Source organism: Balaenoptera acutorostrata, unplaced genomic scaffold, assembly GCF_949987535.1.
Source record: "Balaenoptera acutorostrata unplaced genomic scaffold, mBalAcu1.1 scaffold_735, whole genome shotgun sequence".
NCBI lineage: Eukaryota > Metazoa > Chordata > Mammalia > Artiodactyla > Balaenopteridae > Balaenoptera > Balaenoptera acutorostrata.
Window position 1 is genome coordinate 110,319 of NW_026646207.1, and position 24,654 is coordinate 134,972.

General features: G+C 46.0%; 1 protein-coding gene across 4 annotated transcripts in view; it reads right to left on the reverse strand.

Annotated features, from left to right (window-relative positions):
• LOC130706853 (uncharacterized) overlaps positions 1–24,654 on the reverse strand; it is a 140,563-nt gene that overhangs the window by 107,021 nt on the left and 8,888 nt on the right. For 2 of the 4 annotated variants that reach the window (XM_057539520.1, XM_057539521.1), the window contains exons 2-3: positions 20,542–20,808; positions 7,778–8,044 (exon numbers count right to left, since the gene is read on the reverse strand). In XM_057539520.1, coding sequence (XP_057395503.1) covers positions 7,778–7,838 — 61 coding nt within the window. In that variant the 5' untranslated portion in view covers positions 7,839–8,044; positions 20,542–20,808. Of the gene's footprint in view, positions 1–3,696; positions 3,829–7,777; positions 8,045–16,463; positions 16,597–20,541; positions 20,809–24,654 lie in introns of those variants that run through there. The other 2 variants (XM_057539522.1, XM_057539523.1) reach the window with 2 other exon arrangements.

A 24,654-nucleotide genomic window follows, 5' to 3' on the forward strand; every position in this document is an offset into this window, starting at 1 on the left:
TTACAGTTATTTCCTTCCTAACACAGAGAGCACATTGATCAACAGCCATCGTTCGCTTGTAAATCTTAGCTACCGAAGGAGAAAAAGAAAAAGTCAAGCCCCACATCTCTAATTCCCCATTTAGGGAATTCCCTGGCGGTCCAGTGCTTAGGACTCGGTGCTTTCACGGCCAGGGCCACGCGGCGCGGCAGAAGAAAAAAACAAACAAACATCCACATTTATCGAAAACAATATTGTGGAGTCCTTTGGATTTTCTGACATTTGAAAATCGTTTTTTATTGGATTCTAGGGATGATGGTTTTTTGAGGTTTTGGGATGTCATCTTCTTGGATGTTGAAGATGATTCTAATCTAAGTTCTAGGATAAATACAAAAACCTTCTTGATACTTTTTAAGCTTCCTTTCTGCTTACTATATGAGCTATATTCATTGAAATATATATTTCTCCTAGGCTTAATACCTGTTACTTGCTGGGTAAAAATATGAATGAGCACAATAATGAAACTCTTTTACCCTTATTATTTTGCTGTCTGCTTCGTACCGCTTTTCATTGAAATACTTGTCTATATATGTTGTGGCTACCTATACATTCCACACTTATTGCATTCTGTTGCTTGTTATGCATTTTTTACTGATAAACCTTCTCTGTCTGTATGCATTGGCTAGGAATTCATTCACCTCTATCACCTCTATCGTGTTTTTTGGTTAATAGCATTCACTAAAATAGAGCGGGCAACATTCACTTTCATAATATTGCATGGATGGTACAGAATGTCATTTGTTAGTAAATTCATTAGGCTTTGATACTTGCCACATACCCCAGTTTTCATTAATATCTATGGATTTCTTTTTCGTTATGTAATATGCTTGTCATGATTTTTCTTTGTCTTTCTAGAACTTATTGTATCTTCCTCCATATAAATCATACGCAATATATCAGCTTATTCATCTATTAATTATCAGTGCTATTATTATTGGTGGTGGTGTTATAACCACTTTATAGATGAGTAATCTGAAGTAATCAGATAACTTTTCTCTTTCCAAAAGCACTTAAGATATCCACTTCCGGGTAATCATTTTGAGGTAGGATGGGAAACCAGGCTTGAAGAGGGCAAAAATGACTCTTTCAATTCACCAGTTGGACTGAGCTATACGTCAACTCTAGGTAATAGCGTGGGAACTGTACAAGCAAAGGGAGACCCTGAAGACGACAATGGTAATAGCCGTACTGTTTTCTAATGGACCAAAAAAATGCCTATATTGTAAGTTCTATTTCTCCTGCTTTCTGGCAGTATCATGCTCAGAGTAGAGTCCTGGCAAGGAAGTCAGGATACTGAGGTTCTGAAACCTGGTAATGATACTAACATAATGAGAGAACTTGAACAAGTCAACCCGACCTCTCTGAGCCTCAGTTTCCTTACTCACGAAATGAGACTGAGAAAATCGAAGTTCTCTAAGGGCCTCCTAGTTCTAAAATGCTTCCAGTCTAGGAAGTAGCATAGAGGTCAATACGAGTGCAGGCTGAAGGGAAAGACAGGGCAGGGAGAAGGTTGCTTCCAGCCTAGAGAACAATGTCTGCACCATACCACTTGGCTCTTCTGCCCATCCGCGCCCAAGATGGGAGCACAGGCAGTTAATACAGAAGACTGGAAAACTGCTCAGTCCTTACAGCCATCATTAACTGTCTGATTTTGGGTTTCTCAGGAAGTATTGATAGTAGAGGTGTCCTGATAGCAAGAACCTTAAGATAATGCTGTTCCTCAAACGGACTGAGAATTTCTCAACCTCCCTGAGTTTTTCATGAGCCTCTTGTTCTTCCAGAAAATTTCCAAAATCCATCTCTCCTTGGAACTCTGAATTCTCTGCAGCATTCTCTTCCTGTGGTGCGCAATGCAACTTCCCTAACACGAAGTGTCTGCAACTTCTCCAGAGTCTCTGCCCCTGCCGTCAGTTCGCCATCGGCTACCGGTACCTCTTTCCAGACACTCATGGGTAGTGCCTACCTTTACCAACATTCTAGCACGACTATGTTATCTGGAGTTACTGACCACAGCCAGATCTCCACTTCAGCTCCTTCCTATCCAGGTGTTCTTGAGTGGGACATCACAGGAAGCACTGAAAAGAATTCTTCTTCACTCGGAGACTTTACTCTGGCACTCACTGACCGGCACACAGCTGCTTCCTCCGTGTTTATGGCAGCCCAGTATGATAAAACTTCAGACGCCAATAACATGGTCCCTCTCTATCCATCGCTTTCTGCCAGCCTTGCTCAGGGAACACCGTCTCAGATTCCAAATCAGGGGCATAGCCGCCTGTCACTTCCCTACCAGGAAGGAAGCCAGGTAGATTACTATAACCAAGGCACACTGGGGTCTTTACTGTATGGAGAACTTGGCTCCTGCCTGAAATCCTATGGCTCTGTGTCACACACAGGAAGTAGGGCCTCTGTGCAACCAGAAATGGGAATGGGACTAAAGGAGATTCAGCCCACAAATATCCGACCACCAGCTTCCACCTCTGCAATCTGCCACCCTGGGTCTGCTCAACGCATCACAGAAACAAGTTTTCAAGGTGAGTATACAAACGGCAGAGAAAGTTGAAGAATGAGGTCGGCGTTCAAAAATGGGGTCAAATCGACAGCTGGGAAGTGGTGTAGAGACAGGTAGAATTTAGATCCTGAGCCTTTAATAACTACTACCTTCGCTCAGTGCCCTCTGTTTTGAGACTCTATAGAAGAACACCTAGGGCTTCCCTGGTGGCGCCGTGGTGAAGAATCCGCCTGCCAATGCAATGCGGGGGACACGGGTTCGAGCCCTGGTCTGGGAAGATCCCACATGCCGTGGAGCAACTAAGCCCATGTGCCACAACGACTGAGCCTGCATTCTAGAGCCCGTGAGCCTCAACTACCGAAACCCACGCGCCTACAGCCCATGCTCCGCTACAAGAGAAGCCACCGCGATGAGAAGCCCGCACACCGCAACCAAGAGTAGCCCCCGCTAGCCGTAACTAGAGAAAGCCCGTGCACAGCAATGAAGACCCAGTGCAGCCAAAAAAATAAATACGTAGAATAAATAAGTTCAAACAATAAATAAATAAATAAACATAATTTAAAAAAAAAAAAAAAAAAAGAACACCTAATGCAGGAGGGAAGGTGGGAGGGCCACTGTAAAGGTCATCTATGCTACATGTACAAGAACCCCGAGAGCACACCAATAGGTACCACATTTTTCACTGCTGTAGCCGATCATTCCCCCTGTACTATACCACACTGTAGCACTCCCTTCCCTCATCTACTGCTATAGGCTCTTTGGAAGGTGTTTCAGAACTCTCGTTGTGAGAGTGCCAGTTGAACTGTCCTCACTTCCTTCATTTATACCAGGATTTAAGACCTTGTGGTCTGAGATCCTGTCCAGAGAGCAAGCAGGCTGAGACTCTGTCTTTGTTGATACATTTCATCAGAAAGGGCTCTACCCCCTCTCCTAGTTCATGGTGTGAAGTGTTCGTAGCCTCTCGGGAAAGTGGGGAGAATTGAAAGGACTCTAGATGAGAATGCTAGGCTTTGTAAAACATTTCAGTGTGTTTTAAAAATAAGACTCATTTTGTATTGGACTTACAACAGTCCTATGAAATACAAAGAAAGCCAAGAATCAGTGACAGGAAATGATCACCAGTAAGAATTACAACAGTCACCGCTTACCTCGTAGCATAGGGCACTGTCCAGGGTCCTTAAGAAGAGTTAGTAGAAATGCCTTGCCCATCTTGCCCCTGAACCCCTTGAAAGGTACATGACTGCTGTGTTGGTGTTTAGGGGGAGCATCTCACTTCCCAGGGACTGACTTCTCCCTTGATCCCTTTGTAGTGACGGAGACTTCCCCGCTGATGAACAATTCCCTGGGATTGCGACCTCCAAGCCAGACGTTTTGTGTGACACAAACTCAACAACTCCCCAAGTCCTGCAGTACCAGAAACAGTCACATACTTGAGAGTAACCCACCGTCTGAACTTGGGGACATTTCAGTGACAGCTCCAGTCCAGAGTGCCAGTCGTCTCCTGGCCCTGCCTCCAGCTCCAAGCCAGGGACAAACAGAGAGTAAGAACGTGGATGATATCAAAACCAAGCTTTCAAAGCCTCTGGATGCCTACCAGATCCCAACAGAGAACCAAGATCCTCCACTACGCCCTTTAGGAATCCCTGATATTCACCAGCCGCTGGCCTGCACCGATCCCCTCAGCCAAGAGGAGCAGCCTGGTTCTGAAAATGCTGATCTGAGAGAGAACAGCCGCAGTCGTCAGGACCTAGGGACACTTGAAAACGGGACTGAACCTAGCAGTGGTTTTGCAGACATGACGACACTGGCGGAGGATAGTCACCTTCCCCAGCTCTTTAATTCTTTGAAAGATCTTGGTCAATCCCAAGGTCCCAACGTGATCAAAGCTAAAGACACCAGAGCCATTAAGGTGAATCAGGTGCAGGAAAAGCCAAGTGTCGTAAAGGTTCCCTCTGATCAACCCAGGAAGAACAAACAGAAAGCCTCTGAGCCTATCAGTGGTGCTCCCAAGGCCAAAAGCCAGCCAAAGAATCCAGAGTGCCTGTTAGGGGGAGAAGTGGTTCTATGCAATGCTGCAGTCAGTGACAGGGCTCCTGTGAACACGGCCAAGCACTCGCAAGGCAAACCTCAGAAAGCTGCATCCAGAAAGGTCAGCAAAACTAAGAGCCACGGGCAGGAAAAGACCAAAAGGACCAGAGGAAGAAACAAGGCTGAAGAGAACAAGCAGTCAGGGAACAAAGTCAAGGCAGAAGAGAAGCCAGCAATCCCCAACACGAAGCGAAAGGAACACCAAACTGAGCTTCTCCAAGAGAGCTTGCAAAAGCCTCGAACCTCCCTTGGCGTGCGCATGCTGGAGTCTGTGAAGGTCCTTCATGCGCTGGGGAGGAAGAATGAGACGAAAACTGGGCTCTCTTCCTGTCGGCTCTTGGGAAATGCAAGTAACCCCAAAGACCCCCAGCCACCCCCAGCTATCCAGCCATGGCGGCATACCCCACGTGAGGGGAAGAGTCCTGAGAAAACGCAGGTCCAAGCCCAGAAACCAGACAGCAGTGCTGAAACAGAGTGTCCCTCTCCATCCCAGTATGAGCGGCCTCCTCCTGGGAAGGTCAAGTTGATACCTCTGCCTTTTTCTGCCTGGGACAAGCCTCAAGCTCGACCCGCTCCTCGGAGGCCACAGTCTCTGGCCTCACGTCGGCCTGCTGGGGCTTACCGTGCCCAGCCTGGTTCTACTGACTCAGCTCAACCTGCTGCAGTCAATTCATCCCAGCCAGCTCCTGCCTCTTTGCCAGGTCCCGCCAAACCAGCTCAGCCAACTGTGACCAACCCAACCCAACCGGCTTGGACCAACCATACCCAGCCCCGTGTCCCTCAGTCCGCTGCTCCTAGGCCTGCACCCTACCAAACTTCATCTGGCGCTTCTCTCCAGCGCGAGCCTGTTCCCCCTGCTGGGACTAAGCGCCAGTCCCCACCCAAGCTCCAAACCCAATTTCTACTCCAAGACTTCAGCAAGCAACGAGTTCCATGGAGGGAACCCAATGTGCCTGAGCCAGTCATGTCAAAGCCCATCGAACAAGAGCAGAGGCCAGAGCGAGAGGCCATGAAGAGGCGGGCTCAACAACAACGGGAGAATGCTGCCAGATACACCTCTTCGGGGAAGCTGCCATTTCTCACCGAGACGGAAAAACAAATGGAAATTGCTGACTACTACGGATACGTCAAGTGAGAGCTGCTGGGATTCTTGGTGCCACCTTGGCTACCAGCTGTTCTTCCATACATAGGTAAGATAGGTATAGAACTGAATAAGTAAATGGAATACAATGACTAGATGAGTAATAAACCTTAAGAATTTTGAGATGCTGCTAACTGGGGCGTGAGAAAGGAAGGACTGAAAGTTGGATGGGAGAATGAAGGAAAGGGGTAAACACTGAGGAAAGAGGAAGGAACTTGGCCCAGGCCTAGGAAGGCCAACAGAGAGGTATGGATTTAGGAAAGGAAGCAGGAGTGAGGATGAAATGGCAGAAGTAAAAAGCAGGGTCAGAGGTCTGGGTTGAAAGAACACAATTTGAGGAGAGTTGAAGGGGACAGAAGATGAGTCTAGCTTTACTAGGAGAAATAGAAAAAGTCTCTTGGGGACGTTGGCCTTCAGTCTCACAACCACCAGATAGGTATTTCAGAAAACAAGAGGTTCAGGACACATCTCTGAAAGGTCTGAGTTGCCTTATTCAGGTGTGATTATAGTGGGGGAATAGGGAAATCTACCAGAGAAGTGGCAAGGGCTCACAGTTATCCTAGGGGCAGCTGACGACAGGGGCAGAGCCAAGGGAACTGCTGGATCAGGAGGCCCACGAACAAATCAGGGGCATAGCCGCCTGTCACTTCCCTACCGGGAAGGAAGCCAGGTAGATTACTATAACCAAGGCACACTGGGGTCTTTACTGTATGGAGAACTTGGCTCCTGCCCGCAATCCTATGGCTCTGCGTCACACACAGGAAGTAGGGCCTCTGTGCAACCAGAAATGGGAATGGGACTGAAGGAGATTCAGCCCACAAATATCCGACCACCAGCTTCCACCTCTGCAGCCTGCCACCCTGTGTCTGCTCAACGCATCACAGAAACAAGTTTTCAAGGTGAGTATACAAACGGCAGAGAAAGTTGAAGAATGAGGTCGGCGTTCAAAAATGGGGTCAAATCGACAGCTGGGAAGTGGCGTAGAGACAGGTAGAATTTAGATCCTGAGCCTTTAATAACCACTACCTTCTCTCAGTGCTCTCTGTTTTTAGACTCTATAGAAGAACACCTAGGGCTTCCCTGGTGGTGCCTGCCAATGCAGGGGACACGGGTTCGAGCCCTGGTCTGGGAAGATCCCACATGCCGTGCAGCAACTAAGCGCGTGTGCCACAACGACTGAGCCTGCATTCTAGAGCCCGTGAGCCTCAACTACCGAAGCCCACGCGCCTACAGCCCATGCTCCGCTACAAGAGAAGCCACCGCGATGAGAAGCCCGCACACCGCAACCAAGAGTAGCCCCCGCTAGCCGTAACTAGAGAAAGCCCGTGCACAGCAATGAAGACCCAGTGCGGCCAAAAAAATAAATACGTAGAATAAATAAGTTCAAACAATAAATAAATAAATAAACATAAATTAAAAAAAAAAAAAAAAGAACACCTAATGCAGGAGGAAAGGTGGGAGGGCCACTGTAAAGGTCATCTATGCTACATGTACAAGAACCCCGAGAGCACACCAATAGGTACCACATTTTTCACTGCTGTAGCCGATCACTCCCCCTGTACTATACCACACTGTGGCACTCCCTTCCCTCATCTACTGCTACAGTCTCTTTGGAAGGTGTTTCAGAACTCTTGTTATGAGAGTGCCAGTTGAACTGTCCTCACTTCCTTCATTTATACCAGGATTTAAGACCTTGTGGTCCGAGAGCCTGTCCAGAGAGCAAGCAGGCTAAGACTCTGTCTTTGTTGATATATTTCATCAGAAAGGGCTCTACCCCCTCTCCTAGTTCATGGTGTGAAGTGTTCGTAGCCTCTCAGGAAAGTGGGGAGAATTGAAAGGACTCTAAATGAGAATGCTAGGCTTTGTAAAACATTTCAGTGTTTTTTAAAAATAAGACTCATTTTGTATTGGACTTACAACAGTCCTATGAAATACAAAGAAAGCCAAGAATCAGTGACATGAAATGATCACCAGTAAGAATTACAACAGTCACCGCTTACCTCGTAGCATAGGGCACTGTCCATGATCCTTAAGAAGAGTTAGCAGAAATGCCTTGCCCATCTTGCCCCTGAACCCCTTGAAAGGTACACGACTGCTGTGTTGGTGTTTAGGGGGAGCATCTCACTTCCCAGGGACTGACTTCTCCCTTGATTCCTCTGTAGTGATGGAGACTTCCCCGCTGATGAAAAATTCCCTGGGATTGCAACCTCCAAGCCAGACAGCTTTCCTACGGACTGACAGAGAACTCGTCAAGATGAAACACCAGTCTGCGGGAGAAAGGGAAGAAGAGAATGATGGACATCGTTTCTGGGAAACTATTTTTACATTATGTTTTGTTTGTTCCTGGTAAATAAACTGTCATCTTCTTAACGTTAAAACAAAATCTAAACCACTAAATTCAATAATACAGGAATATAACTTTCGAAAAACATTTCTTTGGCTGCGCAGCATGTGGGATCTTAGCTCCCCAGCCAGGGATTGAACCCACGCCTGCTAGCATTGGAAGCGCAGAGTCTTCACCACTGGACCACCAGGGAAGTCCCAGGAATATCACTTTTAAAGGAGAAGGTATAAACCCCTTGGTTACATGAACTGGAGATTTTTAGTAAGAAGTCAATATATTTGTTGTTAGGCACATTTTATGTTAGGCTGTCTCCCTGCACAGGATGCAGGCGCCTTGAAAATGGAAATCATATCCCTCTAGAGTACGTCCCTCTTCTTTCAGCTTTGCAGTTTGCTGCTCCGCTTGTTCAACCCCACCTAGTAATAACCTATACTTCCCTTGTTCCTGTTTTCCCATCTGGAAAACAGACAAAAGGCAACCAGACAACGCAAAGGTCTCAACAACTAAGGGATATCCAAAACCAGAGATGGCCAGAACTTCTGGATCCCTCATGAAACCTAGCCCGGTGTTCGATACGTAGGTATCATTAATACGTGCGTGTTGACTGAAACGGTTGAAACTCAATTCTTCCACTTCCCAGTTTAGTTTTAGTCCTCACACAAAACCTGATCATCAAATTCCTTAATGCGAGGAATCACAGTGAAAAATCATATCTCAACTGACTTCTGTCAGATGAGTGAGAACTAAGGTTAATTCAGTGTATCTGAAGCATAGAAAGTGAGGGCAAAAGTGGCACAAGATGGGGCTAGAGGAGCAGAGAGGATTCTAGACCACGCAGAGTCTTCAAGGCCAACACTGTGTTTTCTAGTCTCAAAACAATGTTTGTGAGCGATGTTTATGAGCAATGTTCCAGCTTGCTTTGAAGGTTTCTTGTGTGAAGAATGGATTGGAAGGAAACAAGATATATGGACACTAGTTAGGACCTAGTCGCAACAGACAGGCAAGTTCAGTATTAGGATGTTGAGGAAGAGCTGACAGATTCCAAAGAAATGCAGGAGATAAACTGAAGCGGGCTTAATGGGGTATGAGATGGAGGAAAGGAAGGTCGTAGGGAATTCAAGGGTTTACTGCGCACATGAGCAAAGCCTCAAAATGAATCATTTGAACGTACAGAGGTAGATCTCCCAAACGACACCGGTTAGGAAGCAACGGTACGCCCTTCAGAATTCCCAGAGACAACACAAATCAACTGTTTCGATGGAAAATTCGGCGGGACCCTTGATTTCCATGGCAATATAGAGAAAAGAGACACTGATCTGGCCTGCCGGTATTTAGGAAGTTGTTAGCCTGACATCACATACTAGTATCATGTAAGTAGGCCGTCTGAAGTAGGAAGCTTAGGGGAAAAACCTTGAAGAAAACTTACAAGCTTAAGCCACACCTCTATACTACACCACCTTTCACAATTTCTTCTCAGATAAGCATCATCCCCATCAGTGAAGAAACTCGTATCTCATAATAGGAAAAACAGGCCTAAAGATTCAATGTGTGTCTTTGGAGGTCCCATCTATGCGCTATCTTCCTGGGACCAGAAAAGTCCCCAGGAAGATCAATCTTTTTGCACCCCTGAAAGCTTACCACCAAGGAAAATGACTAGGTCCACAGATTTCCTCCCTCAAACCAGCTTACCTCACACAGAAATCAGTAGCAACTCAGCCCTTACTCACATGATCACAGTCACAAGAGTGGTTAGGGAGAAAAGCACTAACCGGGGGAACTAAAACAGAGGCAATCCAGGCCAAGTTGGGCTGGTGGCAGATATCTGCTCCTTACGCTCGGGTGCATAATGCGACTCACCACAATGCCTTTTTCACAGACCCTTTTGAAAGTTTCTCCACAAAATCCAACAGCTCAACTTAGTTCATGACGCTTCAAGGTCAACGATCGTCAAGAGAAAAACATGCAATATGTCTTACAATGTTGGATTCCTTACAAATAGGACAAGGAAATAACCATGCAGACAAAACCAGAGCATTTGAACACATCTGTGTTCTACAAACACACCAGTGAATGCTATCAATAAGGTACTATGACATAAAACAAAATGAAAACTAGATGTGAGACTGTTCTCTTCAGTGTACAGACTTCGTGGCAGTTGCTCCACTCTCTAGCTACTTATATCGTTAACTCTCTGTTCTGTGAATACAAAATGAGGCCCAAGTGTGTCAACTTGTTTCCCACAGAAACCAAAAAACCTCCATGCATCTCTTTTCTCCTGTGCCCTTTCACCTTACCTGCTCCCAATTCTCCACCAATGTCCTCCTCTTTCTCTAATTATTCTCCTCTTCATTTTGCTTGGCCTTGCACCCAAGCATGCAAGACAGAGAGTCCTAGAGGTCCAAGATTCGAGAGTGGCTGTTTGCAAGGGGGAGGAGATTACAGTAACTGCCACACTGTATATACTTCTGTGCAAAGAAAAAGGGACAGTGTTCAGAACGTCTCTCACATAGAAAAAGAGCTGGATGGCAGGATACCTGTGTGGCCCAAGGAACTAGAGCTAGCAAATTATGGGCCAAAGAATTGCAACCAAAGGCTGGAAGAGGAAAGGTCTGCAACCAGCTCTGTCTCCTAGCTCTCTGGTATTTGCTGCCAACGGGCAGAGTCGATTTCGTGAAGCATCAAGCACTGAAAAGAAGACTCCTGCTGCTGGAAGTTGACAGGAAGTAACATCCAATGCAAGATCAAGGCTTGTCCTAGAAGCAATGCCCATAATGGAAGGAAAAAAAAAAAAAAAAAAGAAGAAGAAAGCGGAAGAGAAATGCTAAGTCGCAAGTCCAACCTGGCCCCCAGCCTAGCCCAGCCCAAGGAAGGCAGGAGTCAAGGAGAAGAAACTCGAAGAGAAGAGCCTTGGACCACAACATTCTCCACAAGGTACACTCAACAAACTTCACCCTACTCTTGAACCAAGCTACAAAAAGAGCTTCTTCATCCCTACTTTTGCTCCTTGAAAGCTGCTATCAGTTCACTCATTAGACACATATGATTTCAGAACAACTGTTAATAGTTCAAACTAGATGGCACTTTCCTTCCTAAGGATAGTAATTAAGTTAAGATCTCTATAGCTCTAAGTATATGATACATAAAATAGAATACTCTGTAGAATATAAGCAACTGTTAGTTCATTATATTAATGAACGTCTGTAAGAAATGTTGCAATGATTTCCCTAATGGAAGAGCCTGGGGGAGGTAAGTCTGTCTTCTAGGATTTCCTCCCCAGAGCTCAGAAATGTAGGTGTTGTTTTAGCTCTCCTACACTCTCTTCACCCAACCCCGCCTTCCTCTTGGGGATCGGACCTCCCTATTGGCTAGCTCATACCTTCCAACTGCCTGCTTTGTGACATCACTCTCCTACCAAACCTACTACCACTTGGTAGAGTCTTGGGGTTTCCGTGGAGCTGTTTGGACCAGTAACCAGTGACCTCTGGACTGGACACGTGCGCCGTTCAGCTGCAGCCACTCAGACATCCTCTAGTGTTGTCTCCTCAGCCCTTGTACCTGCAGTTGATGGTTCCTCTTCTCTGACCATGTCAGGTAAGAAAAGACACTTTGGAAAGTTTTGCGTTCGATTTCTTTGGCCCCTAAATTGAGTAGGAGATTCAACATAGCAGGGAATGATGAGGGAAAGTATTGAACTACAAGTCTGGAGACCTAACTTCAGTTTTGACTTGGACGTTTACTATCTGTGTGACTTTGGACGAATCGCTGACTGTCTCACAAAGCCTGCTGCTTTCCTTATCTGTTACGTTAGGATACCACATTGGGTTGATCACTCTGATCCCCTTCCTTTCCAGTATTGAGCCTTAAAGGGTACCCATGGAGAAAATGAAATCAGAGACTTCTCAAGAGGGTTTCAACAGAAACATAGAAAAGCCAGGTGACATAGAAAACTAGCAATATATACCAAGATGTTTCATCTCTAATGGTCTCCCTCCACTAGTACTGCGACCAGCTGAAAAGAGAGAATAGGGAGAGAGGATGGAGAGTACTGGGCTATATAGGGAGGCACAGAGTCAAACGTAAGGAAGTTGAGGATTGTTTTCATTAGCACAGGCCAACAGGAACCAAGAGATGGGAAAAAAAATATAAGAATCAAGAGGGAAAGCATAGAGGGGCTCTCAAGAAAAACGTAGTTTGCAATGGAATGCTGATGGGAACCAAAGATTTTAAATTAAAGCAGAAACAGCACAGAGGGAAATCTGCTCAGAGCAGGGCAAAACAAAGTTGATGGTAGCAAATCCTTACATTAACAGACTAAGAAGGAAAGTCAGGCCAGAACAGGGGATCACCAGGAAAGGCAGCTTATCAGAAAAGTCATACTCCGTTTTCTTTCTTTTATTGCCTCTCTGAATACAGTTGGCACTTGACAGTTTTGAATATAAACATTTTAGAAATATGTTTTAGAAATGATGCTTCCTATAAACAAGAAACCAAAGTGGTTATCTAGGGGGCTGATTTTCAGTGTTTTATTCTTTCTAATTTTTAAACTAGGTAGACATTTTCCCAATTAAACATTTTAAGTGGCATCTTCTAAATTGAATCAGAAGGACTATTTCCTTTGTGTGATATGTAGGTTCTAAGGCAAGGCTGCTTTTCATTTTCACAGTTATTTCCTTCCTAACACAGAGAGCACATTGATCAACAGCCATCGTTCGCTTGTAGATCTTAGCTACCGAAGGAGAAAAAGAAAAAGTCAAGCCCCACATCTCTAATTCCCCATTTAGGGAATTCCCTGGCGGTCCAGTGCTTAGGACTCGGTGCTTTCACGGCCAGGGCCACGCGGCGCGGCAAAAGAAAAAAAAAAACAAACATCCACATTTATCGAAAACAATGTGGTGGAGTCCTTTGGATTTTCTTACATTTGAAAATCTTTTTTCGTTGGATTCTAGGGATGATGGTTTTTTGAGGTTTTGGGATGTCATCTTCCTGGATGTTGAAGATAATTCTAATCTAAGTTCTAGGATAAATACAAAAACCTTCCTGATACTTTTTAAGCTTCCTTTCTGCTTATTATATAAGTTATATTCATTGAAATATATATTTCTCCTAGGCTGAATACCTGTTACTTGCTGGGTAAAAATATGAATGAGCACAATCATGAAACTCTTTTACCCTTATTATTTTGCTGTCTGCTTCGTACCGCTTTTCATTGCAATACTTGTCTATATATGTTGTGGCTACCTATACATTCACATTTATTGCATTCTGTTGCTTGTTAGGCATTGTTTACTGATATACCGTCTCTGTCTGTATGCATTGGCTAGGAATTCATTCACCTCTATCACCTCTATCGTGTGTTTTGGTTAATAGCATTCACTAAAATAGAGCGGGCAACATTCACTTTCCTAATATTGCATGGATGGTACAGAATGTCATTTGTTAGTAAATTCATTAGGCTTTGATACTTGCCACATACCCCAGTTTTCATTAATATCTATGGATTCCTTTTTCGTTATGTAATGTGCTTGTCATGATTTTTCTTTGTCTTTCTAGAACTTATTGTATCTTCCTCCATATAAATCAGATGCAATATATCAGCTTATTCATCTATTAATTATTACTGCTATTATTATTGGTGGTGGTGTTATAACCACTTTATAGATGAGTAATCCGAAGTCATCAGATAACTTTTCTCTTTCCAAAAGCACTTAAGATATCCACTTTCGGGTAATCATTTTGAGGTAGGATGAGAAACCAGGCTTGAAGAGGGCAAAAATGACTCTTTCACAATTCACCAGTTGGACTGAGCTATACGTCAACTCTAGGTAATAGCATGGGAACTGTACAAGCAAAGGGAGACACTGAAGACGACAATGGTAATAGCCGTACTGTTTTCTAATGGACCAAAAAAATGCCTATATTGTAAGTTCTATTTCTCCTGCTTTCTGGCAGTATCATGCTCAGAGTAGAGTCCTGGCAAGGAAGTCAGGATACGTAGGTTCTGGAACCTGGTAATGATACTAACATAATGAGAGAACTTGAACAAGTCAACCCGACCTCTCTGAGCCTCAGTTTCCTTACTCACGAAATGAGACTGAGAAAATCGAAGTTCTCTAAGGGCCTCCTAGTTCTAAAATGCTTCCAGTCTAGGAAGTAGCATAGAAGTCAATACGAGTGCAGGCTGAAGGGAAAGACAGGGCAGGGAGAAGGTTGCTTCCAGCCTAGAGAACAATGTCTGAACCATACCACTTGGCTCTTCTGCCCATCTGTGCCCAAGATGGGAGCACAGGCAGTTAATACAGAAGAGTGGAAAACTGCTCAGTCCTTACAGCCATCATTAACTGTCTGATTTTGGGTTTCTCAGCAAGTATTGATAGTAGAGGTGTCCTGATAGCAAGAACCTTAAGATAATGCTGTTCCTCAAACGGACTGAGAATTTCTCAACCTCCCTGAGTTTTTCATGACCCTCTTGTTCTTACAGAAAATTTCCAAAATCCATCTCTACTTGGAACTCTGAAATCTCTGCAGCATTCTCTTCCTGTGATGAGCAATGCAACTTCCCTAACACGAAGTGTCTGCAACTTCTCCAGAGTCTCTGCCCCTGCCGTCAGTTCGCCATCAGCTACTGGTACCTCTTTCCAGACACTCACGGGTAGTGCCTACCTTTACCAACATTCTAGCACGACTACGTTATCTGGAGTTACTGACCACAGCCAGATCTCCACTTCAGCTCCTTCCTATCCAGGTGTTCTTCAGTGGGACATCACACGAAGCACTGAAAAGAATTCTTCTTCACCCGGAGACTTTACTCTGGCACTCACTGACCGGCACACAGTTGCTTCCTCCATGTTTATGGCAGCCCACTATGATAAAACTTCAGACGCCAATAACATGGTCCCTCTATATCCATCGCTTTCTGCCAGCCTTGCTCAGGGAACACCATCTCAGATTCCAAATCAGGGGCATAGCCGCCTGTCACCTCCCTACCAGGAAGGAAGCCAGGTAGATTACTATAACCAAGGCACACTGGGGTCTTTACTGTATGGAGAACTTGGCTCCTGCCCGCAATCCTATGGCTCTGCGTCACACACAGGAAGTAGGGCCTCTGTGCAACCAGAAATGGGAATGGGACTGAAGGAGATCGAGCCCACAAATATCCGACCACCAGCTTCCACCTCTGCAATCTGCCACCCTGTGTCTGCTCAACGCATCACAGAAACAAGTTTTCAAGGTGAGTATACAAACGGCAGAGAAAGTTGAAGAATGAGGTCGGCGTTCAAAAGTGGGGTCAAATCGACAGCTGGGAAGTGGTGTAGAGACAGGTAGAATTTAGATCCCGAGCCTTTAATAACCACTACCTTCGCTCAGTGCCCTCTGTTTTGAGACTCTATAGAAGAACACCTAGGGCTTCCCTGGTGGCGCCGTGGTGAAGAATCCGCCTGTCAATGCAATGCGGGGGACACGGGTTCGAGCCCTGGTCTGGGAAGATCCCACATGCCGTGGAGCAACTAAGCCCATGTGCCACAACGACTGAGCCTGCATTCTAGAGCCCGTGAGCCGCAACTACCGAAGCCCACGCGCCTGCAGCCCATGCTCCGCAGCAACAGACACCACCGCGATGAGAAGCCCGCACACCGCAACCAAGAGCAGCCCCCGCTAGCCGCCAACTAGAGAAAGCCCGTGCACAGCGATGAAGACCCAGTGCGGCCAAAAAAATAAATACGTAGAACAAATAAGTTCAAACAATAAATAAATAAACATAAATTAAAACAAAAAAAAAAAACCTAATGCAGGTGGGAAGGTGGGAGGGACACTGTAAAGGTCATCTATGCTACATGTACAAGAACCCCGAGAGCACACCAATAGGTACCACATTTTTCACTACTGTAGCCGATCATTCCCCCTGTACTACCACACTGTAGCACTCCCTTCCCTCATCTACTGCTATAGGCTCTTTGGAAGGTGTTTCAGAACTCTCGTTGTGAGAGTGCCAGTTGAACTGTCCTCACTTCCTTCATTTATACCAGGATTTAAGACCTTGTGGTCTGAGATCCTGTCCAGAGAGCAAGCAGGCTGAGACTCTGTCTTTGTTGATACATTTCATCAGAAAGGGCTCTACCCCCTCTCCTACTTCATGGTGTGAAGTGTTCGTAGCCTCTCGGGAAAGTGGGGAGAATTGAAAGGACTCTAGATGAGAATGCTAGGCTTTGTAAAACATTTCAGTGTGTTTTAAAAATAAGACTCATTTTGTATTGGACTTACAACAGTCCTATGAAATACAAAGAAAGCCAAGAATCAGTGACAGGAAATGATCACCAGTAAGAATTACAACAGTCACCGCTTACCTCGTAGCATAGGGCACTGTCCAGGGTCCTTAAGAAGAGTTAGTAGAAATGCCTTGCCCATCTTGCCCCTGAACCCCTTGAAAGGTACATGACTGCTGTGTTGGTGTTTAGGGGGAGCATCTCACTTCCCAGGGACTGACTTCTCCCTTGATCCCTTTGTAGTGACGGAGACTTCCCCGCTGATGAACAATTCCCTGGGATTGCGACCTCCAAGCCAGACGTTTTGTGTGACACAAACTCAACAACTCCCCAAGTCCTGCAGTACCAGAAACAGTCACATACTTGAGAGTAACCCACCGTCTGAACTTGGGGACATTTCAGTGACAGCTCCAGTCCAGAGTGCCAGTCGTCTCCTGGCCCTGCCTCCAGCTCCAAGCCAGGGACAAACAGAGAGTAAGAACGTGGATGATATCAAAACCAAGCTTTCAAAGCCTCTGGATGCCTACCAGATCCCAACAGAGAACCAAGATCCTCCACTACGCCCTTTAGGAATCCCTGATATTCACCAGCCGCTGGCCTGCACCGATCCCCTCAGCCAAGAGGAGCAGCCTGGTTCTGAAAATGCTGATCTGAGAGAGAACAGCCGCAGTCGTCAGGACCTAGGGACACTTGAAAATGGGACTGAACCTAGCAGTGGTTTTGCAGACATGACGACACTGGCGGAGGAGAGTCACCTTCCCCAGCTCTTTAATTCTTTGAAAGATCTTGGTCAATCCCAAGGTCCCAACGTGATCAAAGCTAAAGACACCAGAGCCATTAAGGTGAATCAGGTGCAGGAAAAGCCAAGTGTCGTAAAGGTTCCCTCTCATCAACCCAGGAAGAACAAACAGAAAGCCTCTGAGCCTATCAGTGGTGCTCCCAAGGCCAAAAGCCAGCCAAAGAATCCAGAGTGCCTGTTAGGGGGAGAAGTGGTTCTATGCAATGCTGCAGTCAGTGACAGGGCTCCTGTGAACACGGCCAAGCACTCGCAAGGCAAACCTCAGAAAGCTGCATCCAGAAAGGTCAGCAAAACTAAGAGCCACGGGCAGGAAAAGACCAAAAGGACCAGAGGAAGAAACAAGGCTGAAGAGAACAAGCAGTCAGGGAACAAAGTCAAGGCAGAAGAGAAGCCAGCAATCCCCAACACGAAGCGAAAGGAACACCAAACTGAGCTTCTCCAAGAGAGCTTGCAAAAGCCTCGAACCTCCCTTGGCGTGCGCATGCTGGAGTCTGTGAAGGTCCTTCATGCGCTGGGGAGGAAGAATGAGACAAAAACTGGGCTCTCTTCCTGTCGGCTCTTCGGAAATGCAAGCAACCCCAAAGACCCCCAGCCACCCCCAGCTATCCAGCCATGGCGGCATACCCCACGTGAGGGGAAGAGTCCTGAGAAAACGCAGGTCCAAGCCCAGAAACCAGACAGCAGTGCTGAAACAGAGTGTCCCTCTCCATCCCAGTATGAGCGGCCTCCTCCTGGGAAGGTCAAGTTGATACCTCTGCCTTTTTCTGCCTGGGACAAGCCTCAAGCTCGACCCGCTCCTCGGAGGCCACAGTCTCTGGCCTCACGTCGGCCTGCTGGGGCTTACCGTGCCCAGCCTGGTTCTACTGACTCAGCTCAACCTGCTGCAGTCAATTCATCCCAGCCAGCTCCTGCCTCTTTGCCAGGTCCCGCCAAACCAGCTCAGCCAACTGTGACCAACCCAACCCAACCGGCTTGGACCAACCATACCCAGCCCCGTGTCCCTCAGTCCGCTGCTCCTAGGCCTGCACCCTACCAAACTTCATCTGGCGCTTCTCTCCAGCGCGAGCCTGTTCCCCCTGCTGGGACTAAGCGCCAGTCCCCACCCAAGCTCCAAACCCAATTTCTACTCCAAGACTTCAGCAAGCAACGAGTTCCATGGAGGGAACCCAATGTGCCTGAGCCAGTCATGTCAAAGCCCATCGAACAAGAGCAGAGGCCAGAGCGAGAGGCCATGAAGAGGCGGGCTCAACAACAACGGGAGAATGCTGCCAGATACACCTCTTCGGGGAAGCTGCCATTTCTCACCGAGAGGGAAAAACAAATGGAAATTGCTGACTACTACGGATACGTCAAGTGAGAGCTGCTGGGATTCTTGGTGCCACCTTGGCTACCAGCTGTTCTTCCATACATAGGTAAGATAGGTATAGAACTGAATAAGTAAATGGAATACAATGACTAGATGAGTAATAAACCTTAAGAATTTTGAGATGCTGCTAACTGGGGCGTGAGAAAGGAAGGACTGAAAGTTGGATGGGAGAATGAAGGAAAGGGGTAAACACTGAGGAAAGAGGAAGGAACTTGGCCCAGGGCTAGGAAGGCCAACAGAGAGGTATGGATTTAGGAAAGGAAGCAGGAGTGAGGATGAAATGGCAGAAGTAAAAAGCAGGGTCAGAGGTCTGGGTTGAAAGAACACAATTTGAGGAGAGTTGAAGGGGACAGAAGATGAGTCTAGCTTTACTAGGAGAAATAGAAAAAGTCTCTTGGGGACGTTGGCCTTCAGTCTCACAACCACCAGATAGGTATTTCAGAAAACAAGAGGTTCAGGACACATCTCTGAAAGGTCTGAGTTGCCTTATTCAGGTGTGATTATAGTGGGGGAATAGGGAAATCTACCAGAGAAGTGGCAAGGGCTCACAGTTATCCTAGGGGCAGCTGACGACAGGGGCAGAGCCAAGGGAACTGCTGGATCAGGAGGCCCACGAACAAATCAGGGGCATAGCCGCCTGTCACTTCCCTACCGGGAAGGAAGCCAGGTAGATTACTATAACCAAGGCACACTGGGGTCTTTACTGTATGGAGAACTTGGCTCCGGCCCGCAATCCTATGGCTCTGCGTCACACACAGGAAGTAGGGCCTCTGTGCAACCAGAAATGGGAATGGGACTGAAGGAGATTCAGCCCACAAATATCCGACCACCAGCTTCCACCTCTGCAGTCTGCCACCCTGTGTCTGCTCAACGCATCACAGAAACAAGTTTTCAAGGTGAGTATACAAACGGCAGAGAAAGTTGAAGAATGAGGTCGGCGTTCAAAAGTGGGGTCAAATCGACAGCTGGGAAGTGGTGTAGAGACAGGTAGAATTTAGATCCTGAGCCTTTAATAACCACTACCTTCTCTCAGTGCTCTCTGTTTTTAGACTCTATAGAAGAACACCTAGGGCTTCCCTGGTGGCGCCTGCCAATGCAGGGGACACGGGTTCGAGCCCTGGTCTGGGAAGATCCCACATGCCGTGCAGCAACTAAGCGCATGTGCCACAACGACTGAGCCTGCATTCTAGAGCCCGTGAGCCTCAACTACCGAAGCCCACGCGCCGACAGCCCATGCTCCGCTACAAGAGAAGCCACCGCGATGAGAAGCCCGCACACCGCAACCAAGAGTAGCCCCCGCTAGCCATAACTAGAGAAAGCCCGTGCACAGCTATGAAGACCCAGTGCAGCCAAAAAAATAAATACGTAGAATAAATAAGTTCAAACAATAAATAAATAAATAAACATAAATTAAAAAAAAAAAAAGAACACCTAATGCAGGAGGGAAGGTGGGAGGGCCACTGTAAAGGTCATCTATGCTACATGTACAAGAACCCCGAGAGCACACCAATAGGTACCACATTTTTCACTGCTGTAGCCGATCACTCCCCCTGTACTATACCACACTGTGGCACTCCCTTCCCTCATCTACTGCTATAGTCTCTTTGGAAGGTGTTTCAGAACTCTTGTTGTGAGAGTGCCAGTTGAACTGTCCTCACTTCCTTCATTTATACCAGGATTTAAGACCTTGTGGTCCGAGAGCCTGTCCAGAGAGCAAGCAGGCTAAGACTCTGTCTTTGTTGATATATTTCATCAGAAAGGGCTCTACCCCCTCTCCTAGTTCATGGTGTGAAGTGTTCGTAGCCTCTCGGGAAAGTGGGGAGAATTGAAAGGACTCTAGATGAGAATGCTAGGCTTTGTAAAACATTTCAGTGTGTTTTAAAAATAAGACTCATTTTGTATTGGACTTACAACAGTCCTATGAAATACAAAGAAAGCCAAGAATCAGTGACAGGAAATGATCACCAGTAAGAATTACAACAGTCACCGCTTACCTCGTAGCATAGGGCACTGTCCATGATCCTTAAGAAGAGTTAGCAGAAATGCCTTGCCCATCTTGCCCCTGAACCCCTTGAAAGGTACACGACTGCTGTGTTGGTGTTTAGGGGGAGCATCTCACTTCCCAGGGACTGACTTCTCCCTTGATTCCTCTGTAGTGATGGAGACTTCCCCGCTGATGAAAAATTCCCTGGGATTGCAACCTCCAAGCCAGACAGCTTTCCTACGGACTGACAGAGAACTCGTCAAGATGAAACACCAGTCTGCGGGAGAAAGGGAAGAAGAGAATGATGGACATCGTTTCTGGGAAACTATTTTTACATTATGTTTTGTTTGTTCCTGGTAAAGAAACTGTCATCTTCTTAACGTTAAAACAAAATCTAAACCACTAAATTCAATAATACAGGAATATAACTTTCGAAAAACATTTCTTTGGCTGCGCAGCATGTGGGATCTTAGCTCCCCAGCCAGGGATTGAACCCACGCCTGCTAGCATTGGAAGCGCAGAGTCTTCACCACTGGACCACCAGGGAAGTCCCAGGAATATCACTTTTAAAGGAGAAGGTATAAACCCCTTGGTTACATGAACTGGAGATTTTTAGGAAGAAGTCAATATATTTGTTGTTAGGCACATTTTATGTTAGGCTGTCTCCCTGCACAGGATGCAGGCGCCTTGAAAATGGAAATCATATCCCTCTAGAGTACGTCCCTCTTCTTTCAGCTTTGCAGTTTGCTGCTCCGCTTGTTCAACCCCACCTAGTAATAACCTATACTTCCCTTGTTCCTGTTTTCCCATCTGGAAAACAGACAAAAGGCAACCAGACAACGCAAAGGTCTCAACAACTAAGGGATATCCAAAACCAGAGATGGCCAGAACTTCTGGATCCCTCATGAAACCTAGCCCGGTGTTCGATACGTAGGTATCATTAATACGTGCGTGTTGACTGAAACGGTTGAAACTCAATTCTTCCACTTCCCAGTTTAGTTTTAGTCCTCACACAAAACCTGATCATCAAATTCCTTAATGCGAGGAATCACAGTGAAAAATCATATCTCAACTGACTTCTGTCAGATGAGTGAGAACTAAGGTTAATTCAGTGTATCTGAAGCATAGAAAGTGAGGGCAAAAGTGGCACAAGATGGGGCTAGAGGAGCAGAGAGGATTCTAGACCACACAGAGTCTTCAAGGCCAACACTGTGTTTTCTAGTCTCAAAACAATGTTTGTGAGCGATGTTTATGAGCAATGTTCCAGCTTGCTTTGAAGGTTTCTTGTGTGAAGAATGGATCGGAAGGAAACAAGATATATGGACACTAGTTAGGACCTAGTCGCAACAGACAGGCAAGTTCAGTATTAGGATGTTGAGGAAGAGCTGACAGATTCCAAAGAAATGCAGGAGATAAACTGAAGCGGGCTTAATGGGGTATGAGATGGAGGAAAGGAAGGTCGTAGGGAATTCAAGGGTTTACTGCGCACATGAGCAAAGCCTCAAAATGAATCATTTGAACGTACAGAGGTAGATCTCCCAAACGACACCGGTTAGGAAGCAACGGTACGCCCTTCAGAATTCCCAGAGACAACACAAATCAACTGTTTCGATGGAAAATTCGGCGGGACCCTTGATTTCCATGGCAATATAGAGAAAAGAGACACTGATCTGGCCTGCCGGTATTTAGGAAGTTGTTAGCCTGACATCACATACTAGTATCATGTAAGTAGGCCGTCTGAAGTAGGAAGCTTAGGGGAAAAACCTTGAAGAAAACTTACAAGCTTAAGCCACACCTCTATACTACACCACCTTTCACAATTTCTTCTCAGATAAGCATCATCCCCATCAGTGAAGAAACTCGTATCTCATAATAGGAAAAACAGGCCTAAAGATTCAATGTGTGTCTTTGGAGGTCCCATCTATGCGCTATCTTCCTGGGACCAGAAAAGTCCCCAGGAAGATCAATCTTTTTGCACCCCTGAAAGCTTACCACCAAGGAAAATGACTAGGTCCACAGATTTCCTCCCTCAAACCAGCTTACCTCACACAGAAATCAGTAGCAACTCAGCCCTTACTCACATGATCACAGTCACAAGAGTGGTTAGGGAGAAAAGCACTAACCGGGGGAACTAAAACAGAGGCAATCCAGGCCAAGTTGGGCTGGTGGCAGATATCTGCTCCTTACGCTCGGGTGCATAATGCGACTCACCACAATGCCTTTTTCACAGACCCTTTTGAAAGTTTCTCCACAAAATCCAACAGCTCAACTTAGTTCATGACGCTTCAAGGTCAACGATCGTCAAGAGAAAAACATGCAATATGTCTTACAATGTTGGATTCCTTACAAATAGGACAAGGAAATAACCATGCAGACAAAACCAGAGCATTTGAACACATCTGTGTTCTACAAACACACCAGTGAATGCTATCAATAAGGTACTATGACATAAAACAAAATGAAAACTAGATGTGAGACTGTTCTCTTCAGTGTACAGACTTCGTGGCAGTTGCTCCACTCTCTAGCTACTTATATCGTTAACTCTCTGTTCTGTGAATACAAAATGAGGCCCAAGTGTGTCAACTTGTTTCCCACAGAAACCAAAAAACCTCCATGCATCTCTTTTCTCCTGTGCCCTTTCACCTTACCTGCTCCCAATTCTCCACCAATGTCCTCCTCTTTCTCTAATTATTCTCCTCTTCATTTTGCTTGGCCTTGCACCCAAGCATGCAAGACAGAGAGTCCTAGAGGTCCAAGATTCGAGAGTGGCTGTTTGCAAGGGGGAGGAGATTACAGTAACTGCCACACTGTATATACTTCTGTGCAAAGAAAAAGGGACAGTGTTCAGAACGTCTCTCACATAGAAAAAGAGCTGGATGGCAGGATACCTGTGTGGCCCAAGGAACTAGAGCTAGCAAATTATGGGCCAAAGAATTGCAACCAAAGGCTGGAAGAGGAAAGGTCTGCAACCAGCTCTGTCTCCTAGCTCTCTGGTATTTGCTGCCAACGGGCAGAGTCGATTTCGTGAAGCATCAAGCACTGAAAAGAAGACTCCTGCTGCTGGAAGTTGACAGGAAGTAACATCCAATGCAAGATCAAGGCTTGTCCTAGAAGCAATGCCCATAATGGAAGGAAAAAAAAAAAAAAAAAAGAAGAAGAAAGCGGAAGAGAAATGCTAAGTCGCAAGTCCAACCTGGCCCCCAGCCTAGCCCAGCCCAAGGAAGGCAGGAGTCAAGGAGAAGAAACTCGAAGAGAAGAGCCTTGGACCACAACATTCTCCACAAGGTACACTCAACAAACTTCACCCTACTCTTGAACCAAGCTACAAAAAGAGCTTCTTCATCCCTACTTTTGCTCCTTGAAAGCTGCTATCAGTTCACTCATTAGACACATATGATTTCAGAACAACTGTTAATAGTTCAAACTAGATGGCACTTTCCTTCCTAAGGATATTAATTAAGTTAAGATCTCTATAGCTCTAAGTATATGATACATAAAATAGAATACTCTGTAGAATATAAGCAACTGTTAGTTCATTATATTAATGAACGTCTGTAAGAAATGTTGCAATGATTTCCCTAATGGAAGAGCCTGGGGGAGGTAAGTCTGTCTTCTAGGATTTCCTCCCCAGAGCTCAGAAATGTAGGTGTTGTTTTAGCTCTCCTACACTCTCTTCACCCAACCCCGCCTTCCTCTTGGGGATCGGACCTCCCTATTGGCTAGCTCATACCTTCCAACTGCCTGCTTTGTGACATCACTCTCCTACCAAACCTACTACCACTTGGTAGAGTCTTGGGGTTTCCGTGGAGCTGTTTGGACCAGTAACCAGTGACCTCTGGACTGGACACGTGCGCCGTTCAGCTGCAGCCACTCAGACATCCTCTAGTGTTGTCTCCTCAGCCCTTGTACCTGCAGTTGATGGTTCCTCTTCTCTGACCATGTCAGGTAAGAAAAGACACTTTGGAAAGTTTTGCGTTCGATTTCTTTGGCCCCTAAATTGAGTAGGAGATTCAACATAGCAGGGAATGATGAGGGAAAGTATTGAACTACAAGTCTGGAGACCTAACTTCAGTTTTGACTTGGACGTTTACTATCTGTGTGACTTTGGACGAATCGCTGACTG